The sequence below is a fragment of the Mobula birostris genome, chromosome 28, assembly GCF_030028105.1.
Source record: "Mobula birostris isolate sMobBir1 chromosome 28, sMobBir1.hap1, whole genome shotgun sequence".
NCBI classification, from domain to species: domain Eukaryota; kingdom Metazoa; phylum Chordata; class Chondrichthyes; order Myliobatiformes; family Myliobatidae; genus Mobula; species Mobula birostris.
In genome coordinates, this window is record NC_092397.1 from 16104185 (window position 1) to 16116518 (window position 12334).

At 51.8% G+C, this 12334-nt stretch overlaps 1 protein-coding gene across 4 annotated transcripts in view; it reads right to left on the reverse strand.

Annotated features, from left to right (window-relative positions):
* Positions 1-7063: 7063 nt before the first annotated feature.
* The window catches only part of LOC140189321 (ribosomal protein S6 kinase alpha-5-like), a 58738-nt gene continuing 53467 nt past the window's right edge, over positions 7064-12334 (reverse strand). For 3 of the 4 annotated variants that reach the window (XM_072246034.1, XM_072246031.1, XM_072246033.1), the window contains exons 16-17: positions 9381-9544; positions 7064-7507 (exon numbers count right to left, since the gene is read on the reverse strand). In XM_072246034.1, coding sequence (XP_072102135.1) covers positions 7292-7507; positions 9381-9544 — 380 coding nt within the window. In that variant the 3' untranslated portion in view covers positions 7064-7291. The other variant, XM_072246035.1, reaches the window with a different exon arrangement.

Consider the following 12334-nt stretch of genomic DNA (forward strand, 5'->3'; position numbering starts at 1 on the left):
GGGAGGCAGTGATCATATGATAGAATTCACCCTGCAGTTTGGGAGGGAGAAGCTAAAATCAGATGCATCATTATTACGGTGGAGTAAAGGGGATTACATAGGCATGAGAGAAGAGCTGGCCAAAGTTGACTGGAAGGGGACACTAGCAGGGATGATGGCAGAATAGGGAAGATGAGGCAACCATGGCTGACAAGAAAAGTCAAAGACAGCGTAAAAGCAAAAGAGAGGACATATAATGTGGCAAAGATCAGTGGGAATATAGAGGCCTGAGAAGCTTTTCAAAATCAATAGAAGGCAACTAAAAAATCAATAAGGGGAGAAAAAATTAAATATGAAACCAATAATATAAAAGAGGATGCCAAAAGATTTTTTTCAGATATATAAAGAGTAAAAGATAGGTAAGAGTGGATATCAGACCACAGGAAAATGACGCTGGAGAGGTAATAATGGGGGACAAAGAAATGGGGGGGTGAACTTAATTATTTTGTGACCATCTGCAATATGCCAGAAATTGAAGATTGTCAGAGGGGCAGAAGTGAGTGTAGTTACTATGACTAAGGAGAAGGTGTGTAGGAAGCTGAAAGGTCTGAAGGTAGTAGATAAGTCACCTGGACCAGATGGACTGCTCGCCAAGGTTGTTAAAGATGTAGCTGAAGAGATTGTGGGGGCAATAGGGGTGATCTTTCAAGAATCACGAGATTCTTGAATGATTCCAGAGGAGTGGAACATCACAAATGTCAGTCCACTCTTTTAAGAAGGGAGGGAGGCAAACAAAAGGAAATTATAGGCCAGTTAGGAAGGGAAGATGTTGGAGTCAATTATTAAGGCAAGCATTTGGGGTACTTGGGGGTACGTTATAAAATAAGCCAAAGTCAGCATGGTTTCCATAAGATAAAGCAGCAGAATTAGGCCATTCGGCCTGTCGAGTCTGCTCTGCCATGTCATCATACCTGATCCATTTTCCCTCTCAGCCCCCAGTCTCCCACCTTCATGCCCTGACCAATCAAGAACATATCAACCTCTGCCTTAAATATACATAATGACTTGGCCTCCTTAGCTGCCTGTGGCAATGAATTCCACAAATTTACCACCCTCTGGCTAAAGAAATTCCTCCTCATCTCCATTCTAAAAGGACGTCCCTCTATTCTGAGGCTGTGTCCTCTGGTCCTAGACTCCCTCACCAGAGGAAACACCCTCTCCACATCCACTCTAGAGAAGTCTTTCATCATTCAATAGGTATCAATGAGATCCCCCCCCCCCGCATTCTTCTGAATTCCAGTGAGTACAGGCCCAGAGCCATGAAATGCTCCATATGACATGCCTTTCAATCCCAGAATCATTTTTGCGAACCTTCTTTGAATCCTCTCCAGTTTCAGCACATCCTTTCTAAGTTAAGAGGCCCAAAACTGCCCACAATGCTCCAAGTGAGGCCTCGTCCGTGCTTTATAAAGTCTCAGCATTACATCCTCCGGAAATGAATGCTAACATTGAATTCGCCTTCCTCAGCACCGACCCAACCCACAGATGAGCCTTCAGGGAACCCTACGCAAGGACCCCCAAGTCCCTTTGCATCTCATATTTTTGAATTTTCTCTCCATTTAGGAAATAGTTAACCCTTTCATTTCTTCCACCATAACTTCCCGATTGTGCTCCATCTGCCACTTCTTTGTCCATACTCCTAATCTGTCTTTCTGTAGCCTCTCTGCTGCCTCTCCACCTGTCTTCGTATTATCCTCAAACTTGGCTACAAAACCATCAATTTCATCATCTGAATCATTGACATATAACGTAAAAAGGATTGGTCCCAGCACAGACCCCTGTGGAACACCACTAGTCACCGGCAGCCAACCAGAAAAGTCTCCTTTTATTCCCACTCTTTGCCGCCTGCCCATCAGCCACTGCTTTATCCATGCTAGAATCTTTCCTGCAATACCATGGGCTCATGTTAAGCAGCCTCATGTGTGGCACCTTGTCAAAGGCCTTCTGAAAATCCAAATACACAACATCAGCCGATTCTCCTTTGTCTATCCTGCTTGTTATTTCTTCAAAGGATTCCAACAGATTCTTTTCTTCTTCTATATGATATATTGCATTGAACTGCTGCTGCCAAGTTAACAAACTTCACGACACATGCCGGTGATAATAAACCTGATTCTGATTCCAATTTGTCAGGCAACCATGAGGAAACCATGCTGACTACAACCTATTTTATCATTCCTTAAGGGAAATTCTTGCCTGACAAAATCGGTTGGAATTCTTGAGGAAATAATGGACAGGATAGACAAAGGAAAATCAGTGGAATTTTCAGAAGGCCTTTGATAAGGTGCTGCACATGAGGCTGCTTAACAAGCTACAAGCCCATGGTATTACAGGAAAGATTCTAGCATGGATAAAGCAGTGGCTGATTGGTAGGAGGCAAAGACTGGGAATAAAGGGAGCCTTTTCTGGCCGGCCGCTGGTGTTCCACAGGGGTCTGTGTTGGGACCGATTCTTTTTACATTATATGTCAATGATTTGGATGGCAGAATTGATGGTTTTGTTGCAAAGTTTGCAGATGATACAAAGATGGGTGGAGGGGCAGGCAGTATTGAGGAAGAAGGGAATCTGTAGAAGAATTTAGACAGAACGGAAAGGACAAAGAAGTGGAATTCAGTGTGGGAAATGGTATGGTCGTGCACTTTGGTATAAAAAAATAAAGACATGAACTATTGAACGAGGAGCAAATTCTGATATTAGAGGTGCAAAGGGGACCTGAGAATCCTTTTGCAGGGTTTCCCAAAGGTTAATTTGCAGGATGGGTCTGTGGTGAGGAAGGCAAATGTGGAATCTTAGTATTCATTTTGGGAGGATCCTATCCTCGGGGACTAGAATACAAAAGCAAGAATGTAAATGCTGAGGCTTTCTGTGGCCAAGCGGTTAAGGCATTGGACTAGCAACCCTGACAGTCGTGAGTTCGAGCCCCAGCCGAGGCAGCGTGTTGTGTCCCTGAGCAAGGCACTTAACCACACATCGCTCTGTGACGACACCGGTGCCAAGCTGTATGGGTCCTTACGCCCTTCCCTTGGACAACATCGGTGTCGTGGGGAGGGGAGACTTGCAGTATGGGCAACTGCCGGTCTTCCATACAACCTTGCTCAGGCCTGCGCCCTGGAGAGTGAAGACTTTCCAGGCGCAGATTCGTGGTCTCGCAAGACTAACGGATGCCTTAATGAATGCTGAGGCTTTATAAGGGGCTGTGAGCAGTTTTTTTGGGCCCCTTTGTCTCAGAAAAGATGTGCTGGCACTGGAGAGGGTCCAGAGGAGGTTCGTGAGAATGATTCCAGGAGTGAAAGGGTTAACCTATGAGGAGCATTCAATAGCACTCGCTCGGGTTTAGCAGATTGAAGAGAGAACCTCATTGAAACCTATCGAGTGGGTAGAGTGGATGCGGGGAGGATGTTTCCTATGGGGGGGGGGGGGGAGAGTCTAGGACCAGAGGATGGAGGGACGTCCATTTAGAACAGAAATAAGGAGGAATTTATTTAGCCAGAAGGAGGGGGATTTGTGGAGTTCATTGCCACAGAGAGCAATGCAGGGCAGGTCATTGGGTATATTTAAAGCGGAGGTCGATAGGTTCTTGATTAGTCGGGGAGTCAAAGGTTACGGGGAGACGGCAGGAGAGGGATAGTAATTCAGCCATGATGGAATGGCGGAGCTGAATCGATGGGCCAAATGGCCTGATTCTGCCCCTGTGTCTGTGGCGACGCATTACAGTGCCAGCGACCCGTGTTCCACTCCCCGAGGACCGTGCGCGTTTCCCCCCCACACTCCAAAGACGCGCCCGTCGGGGTTGGTGAAGCCGAGGGGGCCAGACGCGAGGTGACGACTCCAGCGGGCTGTCATCCCCACCCTCGGAGAGCGCTGGTCGTTGCCCCGCTCTGTGCATCGGTGAATGGCTTCCCTCTTTCGGCGGGTAAACGCGCAGGAGCCCAGGCGCCGGAGTTGTACAACGGTCGTTTATTTACAGTAATATCGAGCAGTTTTACAATCTTAACACGCAGCCCTTGTGGGGATAACCGGCGGGAAGAAGCCTCGATCCCCCGACGGGACGTTTCCCGCGACTCCGAGCTGTTTGACCGCGCTTCCCGATCCCGGTCCCGGCTCCCGGTAGGCGTGGGATGTCACCGGTGGGAGTGGGAGTGGGAGTGGGTTTAGTGGACAGAGTTGTGTGTGTGGGGGGGTCTTTCACCTCGGCAATGGGTACACGGCGGAGGGGGTGGGGTGTTAGTGGAGGGCAAATATCCCCTGGCGGTCAGAGTGGGTGGAAAACACGCGCCGCGGGCTGGGGCAACTCGGCAGGTCCGTGAACAGCTTCGGGTCCCGTCAGCGAGACTGGAAGGGGGGGGGCGGCGGGAGCCAGAGTGAGAGAGTGGGGAAGAGGGAAAGCTGGCGGGTGATAGGGGACGGTGAGGGGGGTGGGGGTATTATATAATAAGCTGGGAGGTAATGGCGGAAAAGATAACGGGCCGAAGAGGAAGGAACGGGCTGGAGAGGAGAGTGGACTGCGGGAGAAAGGGGACCAAAGGGAGGTGATGAGGCAAGGGGGGGGGGGGGAGACAGAATGGAGAATGAAAGGAGACGGACGATGCAAAGGGGGGAGAATTGACCCAAAGTCGGAGGAATCGAAGTTCACGCCATCATGGAGGCTACCCAGACGGAAAATGAGGTGTCGGTCCTCTGACCCGTTTGCCCTGGGGAGGGGGGGGCACGGACAGACCCGCCGGCGTGGGAATGGGAGGTCGGATTGAAACGGGTAGCCGGTAAAAGCCAGAATAAGATGCGTGGGGTGGGGAGATGGTGAGTGCAAATTTGTAGTTGATAGGTGCCGGCGGAGGGTCTGGGCTCCAAAAGACATTTCCGACGATGCTGCCTGGCCTGCTGAGTTCCTCCAGCAATTTGTGTGCGTGTGTTTTGCTCCAGATCTCGGGCGTCTGCAGAATCTCTGGTGCGGTCACTTCACTCGTCAGTGCGAGAGCGTGACCTCGGCTGTACAACGGAGGTATGTGTGGGCAGGTTGCTTTTTCCCAGAGAGTGGTGAGCCAGGGGTGGCGGGGTCGGGGAGCGTGTTTAAAAGGCTCTTTGGTAAGTATGTGAGTTCACAGAACTGAGGGATATGCATGTTGTGCAGGCAGAAGGAATTAGTGGAGTTAGGCGTTTAATTGGCAGTTTAGTTTGCTGGCAGGGACATTGTGGCCTGTTCCTGTGCTGTACTGTCCTATGGCAGGTGAGACTGTGGGTCAGAGAGAGACGAGGGGCAGTTTGTGTTGTCCGCCCCCCTCCCTCTCCCCCACCCCATCCTCTGGCCCAAGACGGGGGGGCGGTAGTGGAGGGAACTGCAGAGACACGTACCCTGAGTGAGGATGCACTGTCCGGGCTGCTGGCCCAGTGGGAGAGTCACTGGTGCACAGAGAGAGAGACCTGGGTTCAATCCATGACCCCCTGGCTCTGTGTGTGTGTGTGTGATTGTGTGTGAGAGAGAGAGAGAGATTGTGTGTGTGTGAGAGAGAGAGATTGTGTGTGTGAGAGAGTGGGAGATTGTGTGTGTGAGAGAGAGGGAGATTGTGTGTGAGAGAGATTTTGTGTGTGTGTGTGTCTGAGAGAGAGGGATTGTGTGAGAGAGAGGGATTGTGTGAGAGAGAGGGAGATTGTGTGTGTGAGAGAGAGAGAGAGATTGTGTGTGTGAGAGAGAGGGAGATTGTGTGTGTGTGAGAGAGAGAGAGATTGTGTGTGTGTGAGAGAGAGAGAGATTGCGTGTGTGAGAGAGAGAGGGGGGGAGATTGCGTGTGTGAGAGATTGTGAGAGAGAGAGAGATTGTGCGTGTGTGAGAGAGAGATTGTGCGTGTGAGAGAGATTGTGCGTGTGAGAGAGATTGTGCGTGTGAGAGAGATTGTGCATGTGAGAGAGAGAGATTGCGTGTGAGAGAGAGAGATTGCATGTGAGAGAGAGAGATTGCGTGTGTGTGTGAGAGAGAGATTGCGTGTGTGTGTGAGAGAGAGATTGCGTGTGTGTGAGAGAGAGAGAGGGGGAGATTGCGTGTGTGATAGAGAGATTGTGTGTGTGTGTGTGAGAGAGAGACTGTGTATGTGAGGGAGAGAGAGATTGTGTATGTGTAGGAGAGAGTGAGAGAGATTGCCTGTGCATGAGAGAGAGAGAGAGAGAGAGAGAGAGAGAGAGAGAGAGAGAGAGAGAGAGAGAGAGAGAGAGAGAGAGACTGTGTGGTTTGCAGGTTCTCCTTGTGACCTCTGCGTTTCCCTCAGTGTTCTCCTACATCCCAGGAATTAACACGGATATGACTGAGCTGGGGAAGATCCACAGGGAATTTGCCAGGACTGAAAGACTCGAGTGGGAGGGTGGGGAGGCTGGATTGACTGGGACTGGAGTGAAAGAGGCTGGGGGTGGGTGACCTCACAGAGGTTTTTGTGGGGCGTAGATAAGGTGGGTGGTCACTGTCTTTCCCTGGGGTGGGGGTGGGGGGGGGAGTATAAAGCTAGGGGTTATAGGTTTAAGGAGAGGGGCAGAGGATTTAAAAGGGACCTGAGGGCAAGTTTTGTTGACACAGAAGGTGGTAAGTATGTGGAATGAGCTGGTCGAGGTGAGTACGATTACTCTGTTTAAAATACGTTTGGACAGGTCGATGGGTGGGGATGGATTACAGGGATGCTGGCCAAACACAGGTGAATGATACTGGCTCAGGCAAGGCCCCAAGGCTGCATGGAGGAGAGGGGCCAAAAGGCCTGTTTATGCACTGTATCACTCTGTGACTAAGATCTGGGTACATTGGCCTCAGTGAATTGCCCCAGGAGAGGGGTGGAATCTGGGGGGTGTCCGTGGGGAAAGCGGAAACGGGAACCGGTGTAGGTGGTCAGCACAGATTCGACGGGCCAAAGGGCCTATTTCAGCCTCTAAATGGCGGCCATAACTGCCCTTGCTGTGGTGAACCTCCCCCACCCCCCCCGCCCTCCCACCAGATCCGACCAGAGTCCGGGATGAAGGCAAATGTTTCTCTCCCACCGTCAGCCCCCCCCCCCGCCCCCGGACACAGTGAGTCCCCTGAGCAGCTCTCCTGCTCCCCGCCAGAACCCCTTCAGATTAACCCATGATCTTGGCCGTGTCTCTGGAAGCTTCAAGGGGGTCAGGGATCAGGAGGGACAGTCGAATGGGGGGGGGGGGAATTGTGCATAACTCTGTGTCTGTGTGCCACCCTCTTCCTCTCCCCCCCACCCCGCCCCAACCCACCGCCCGCTGCCGGCAGCTACGAGGGCTGGGTGACTGGCTCCGGCCGCTTGTGCCTGCCGGCCCGCTGGGAGGCGGCGTTGGGCTGCGTGGAGGAGGACGAGGAGGAGGAGGAACTGTCGCTGGAGCTCCGCGCCTCGGGGCCCGCGCTCAGCTTCAGCTTCCTGCGCTTGGCCAGCGGCGCGTTGTCCACGCTCTTCAGCAGAAAGCCCTCCCGCTTGCACTTGTTGAACGCCTGTGGGGGGGGGGGGAGGTTTACAGGGGGAGTCGGTTAGCAGCTGAGGGTCCAAACACATCCCCACCCAGCCCAGTCCCGATTCCCCCACATCCCCTCTCATAAACCCCACCTTCTGCCCCCACCCCTGTCTTTCCCCTCCCCTCTCCTGCTTCCCTTTGACCTTTCCTTTCCCCTCCTTCCCTTTGACCTTTCCCCTCCCCTCTCCTGCTTCCCTTTGACCTTTCCCCTCCCCTCTCCTGCTTCCCTTTGACCTTTCCCCTCCCCTCCTTCCCTTTGACCTTTCCCCTCCCCCTCCTGCTTCCCTTTGACTTTCCCCTCCCCTCCCCTGTTTCCCTTTGACCTTTTCCCTCCCCTCCCCTGCTTCCCTTTGACCTTCCCCTCCCCTGCTTCCCTTTGACCTTCCCCTCCCCTGCTTCCCTTTGACTTTTCCCCGCCCCTCTCCTTCCCTTTGACCTTCCCCTCCCCTCCCCTGCTTCCCTTTGACCTTCCCCTCCCCTGCTTCCCTTTGACCTTTCCCCTCCCCTGCTTCCCTTTGACCTTTCCCCTCCCCTCCTTCCCTTTGACCTTTTCCCTCCCCTCCCCTGCTTCCCTTTGACCTTCCCCTCCCCTGCTTCCCTTTGACCTTTCCCCTCCCCTCTCCTTCCCTTTGACCTTTCCCCTCTGTCTCTTTGCCCTCCCATCACTCTCTCTTCCTCACCTCACCTTTCTCTCTCTCCCAACCCTCCACCCCTCTCTGTCTGTCTCTCTCTCTCTCTCACCTCCCCGCTCTCCTCCTTCCATCCTGCCCTCCTTTCCCTCTCTCCCATCCCTTCCCCATCTCTCTATGTCGTTCCCCTTCTCCCCTCTCTCTCCTCCACCTTCCCCCCCCCCCACCACCAGAGAAGACATGCCTGAGGTGATAACCTCCTCAGGCGCAGAGGACGAGGGGTGTCTGCCTACCACCTGACCGAGGGCGTGGAGGGGGAGTCAATACATCCCCCTCCCATTCACATGCCAAAGTCCCTACTGCCCGCCCGCAACAACCACAGCTTGGAGGACTGGGAGGGGAGGGACAGCAGGGGTGGACACAGTGGGGAAGAGAAACTGAGGAAGGAAAAAGGGGAATGAGGGGAAAAGGGTGCAAGAGTACAGACTGGGAGGGGAGAGGGGACGGGATGGTGGAAGGAAAGAGAGAGAGAAAATGGGACAAAAGGATGCTGCAGGAGGTGAGGGATTAGGAAAGGATGGAGGATCTGGAGGAGATGAGGGATTAGGAAAGGATGGAGGATCTGGAGGAGGTGAAGGATTAGGAAAGGGTGGAGTTTCTATAGGAGGTGAGGGATTAGGAAAAGGAGGTTCTGGAGGAGGTGAGGGATTAGGAAAGGGTGGAGGTTCTGGAGGAGGTGAGGGATTAGGAAAAGGAGGTTCTGGAGGAGGTGAGGGATTAGAAAAAGGAGGTTCTGGAGGAGGTGAGGGATTAGGAAAAGGAGGTTCTGGAGGAGGTGAGGGATTAGGAAAAGGAGGTTCTGGAGGAGGTGAAGGATTAGGAAAGGGTGGAGGTTCTGGAGGAGGTGAGGGATTAGGAAAAGGAGGTTCTGGAGGAGGTGAGGGATTAGGAAAAGGAGGTTCTGGAGGAGGTGAGGGATTAGGAAAAGGAGGTTCTGGAGGAGATGAGGGATTAGGAAAAGGTTCTGGAGGAGGTGAGGGATTAGGAAAAGGAGGTTCTGGAGGAGGTGAAAGATTAGGAAAGGGTGGAGTTTCTAGAGGAGGTGAGGGAATAGGAAACGGTGGAGGTTCTGGAGGAGGTGAGGGATTAGGAAAAGGAGGTTCTAGAGGAGGTGAAGATTTACGAACGGGAGGAGGTGAGGTGCTTGTGTTCCGTCCCACCTACCAGGAAGGTGGCCTTGAAGTAGGTGTTGACAGAGGGTCCCGTGGAGCCCAGGACGTCCGGCGTCATCAGCGACACTGAGGAGAGCTGACTCCCGTTCTGTAGCCAGTCGTTCCGCCGCAGGTCCGACATCTTCAGCCTCTTAGAGGGCTCGACCGTCAGCAGGCCTGGGAGGCGGGGGTAGAGCGCAGGGTCAGAGTGAGTCTCCCTCGGGCCCGAGGGTCCACGGCGGCCGGTGTGGGGAGCCCAGACAAGGGTCACAGCTCCATGAGCGGAGATTCCCACACCAGCAACAACAGACCCCTCCCTGACCCTCTGCCGGCACCGTGTGCGGATACCTCAATTCTGTTTTTATTTGTAATATTTGATAAGTAACCTATTTTGATTAAAAAAATACAAATGAAGAAAATCGCGAAATGGTCGTTACTACATTCAGTTGCGTAAACATCACACATTAAATCACAGTGTACAACAGGCCCTTCGGCGCACGATACTGTCCGATCCTTTCACCTACTCTGCGATCAATTTCACCCTTCCCTCCAACGTAACCCTCTAATTTTCTTTCACTCGTGCTTACCTACAATGTCCCTCATAAATCTGCCTCCACCACCACCCCCGGGAGGGCATTCCACACACCCACCACTCTCTGTGTAAAAAAGAAATGACCTCCGACCTCTCCCTGCTTAACGTCCCTCCAATCACCTTCAAAGCAGCGCACACAGAATGCTGGAAGATCTCAACAGCGGGAATGGACAGTCGACGTTTCAGGCTGAGACCCTTCGTTAGGACTGAGAAGGAATGGGGGGAGACACCAGAATATAAAGGTGGAGGGAGGGGAAGGAGGGCTAGTTGGAAGGTGAGAGGTGAAGCCAGGTGGGTGGGAAAGGTCAAGGGCTGGCGAGGAAGGAATCTGATCAGAGAGCGGAGTGGACCAGAGGAGCAAGGGAGGGAGGAGGTGACAGGCAGGTGAGAAGAGGTAAAGAGTCAGAGTGGGGAAAAGAGGAAGGAGAAATCCAAATTCAGGTTGGAGGATACCCAGGCTGAATACCTGTTTACTCAGGGTGAGGGTCACTATGTAACTGTACAGAGTCACTGTTTATTTAGGGCGAGGGTCACTGTGTAACTGTACGGAGTCACTATTTATTCAGGGTGAGGGTCACTGTGTAACTGTACAGAGTCACTGTTTATTCAGGGTGAGGGTCACTGTAACTGTACAGAGTCACTGTTTATTCAGGGTGAGGGTCACTGTAACTGTACAGAGTCACTGTTTATTCAGGGTGAGGGTCACTGTAACTGTACAGAGTCACTGTTTATTCAGGGTGAGGGTCACTGTGTAACTGTACAGAGTCACTGTTTATTCAGGGTGAGGGTCACTGTAACTGTACAGAGTCACTGTTTATTCAGGGTGACGGTCACTCACTGTGTAACTGTACAGAGTCACTGTTTATTCAGGGTGAGTGTCACTGTGTAACTGTACAGAGTCACTGTTTATTCAGGGTGAGGGTCACTGTGTAACTGAACAGAGTCACTGTTTATTCAGGGTGAGGGTCACTCACTGTGTAACTGTACAGAGTCACTGTTTATTCAGGGTGAGGGTCACTGTAACTGTACAGAGTCACTGTTTATTCAGGGTGAGGGTCACTGTAACTGTACAGAGTCACTGTTTATTCAGGGTGAGGGTCACTGTGCAACTGTACAGAGTCACTGTTTATTCAGGGTGAGGGTCACTGTAACTGTACAGAGTCACTGTTTATTCAGGGTGAGGGTCACTGTGTAACTGTACAGAGTCACTGTTTATTCAGGGTGAGGGTCACTGTAACTGTACAGAGTCACTGTTTATTCAGGGTGAGTGTCACTGTGTAACTGTACAGAGTCACTGTTTATTCAGGGTGAGGGTCACTGTGTAACTGTACAGAGTCACTGTTTATTCAGGGTGAGGGTCACTGTAACTGTACAGAGTCACTGTTTATTCAGGGTGAGGGTCACTGTAACTGTACAGAGTCACTGTTTATTCAGGGTGAGGGTCACTGTGTAACTGTACAGAGTCACTGTTTATTCAGGGTGAGGGTCACTGTGTAACTGTACAGAGTCACTGTTTATTCAGGGTGAGGGTCTCTCACTGTGTAACTGTACAGAGTCACTGTTTATTCAGGGTGAGGGTCACTGTGTAACTGTACAGAGTCACTGTTTATTCAGGGTGAGGGTCACTGTGTAACTGTACAGAGTCACTGTTTATTCAGGGTGAGGGTCACTCACTGTGTAACTGTACAGAGTCACTGTTTATTCAGGGTGAGGGTCACTGTAACTGTACAGAGTCACTGTTTATTCAGGGTGAGGGTCACTGTAACTGTACAGAGTCACTGTTTATTCAGGGTGAGGGTCACTCACTACACTGCAGTTTTGTACCCCTTATCTAACAAGAGATGTGCTGGCATTTGCGAAGTACCAAAGGTTCCAAGACCATAAGACATACGAGCAGAATTAGGCCTTTTGGCCCATCAAGTCTGCCCTGCCGTTTCATCGTGACTGATCAATTTCCCCTCTCAGCCCCCAATCTCTTGTGAGAATGCAAAGGTAGTTATCTCGAGATTACTGTCTGTGCCACTTGACAGTGAGCATAGGAATAGAATGAGGTAGAGGATAAATGTGTGGCTGAGGGATTGAGCAGGGGGCCGGGATTCAGATTTCTGGATCATTGGGACCTCTTTTGGGGCAGGTGTGACCTGTACAAAAGGGACGAGGTGCACTTGAATCCCAGGGGGAGCAATATCCTAGCAGGGAGGTTTGCTAAGGCTACTGGGGAGAGTTTAAACTAGAATTGCTGGGGGGGTGGGAACTGAACTGAAGAGACTGGGGAAGGGGCGGTTGGCTCACAAATAGGGAAAGCTTGGAGACAGTGTGTGAGGGAGGACAGGCAAGTGATAGGGAAGGGACGCACTCAGACTGATGGTTTGAGA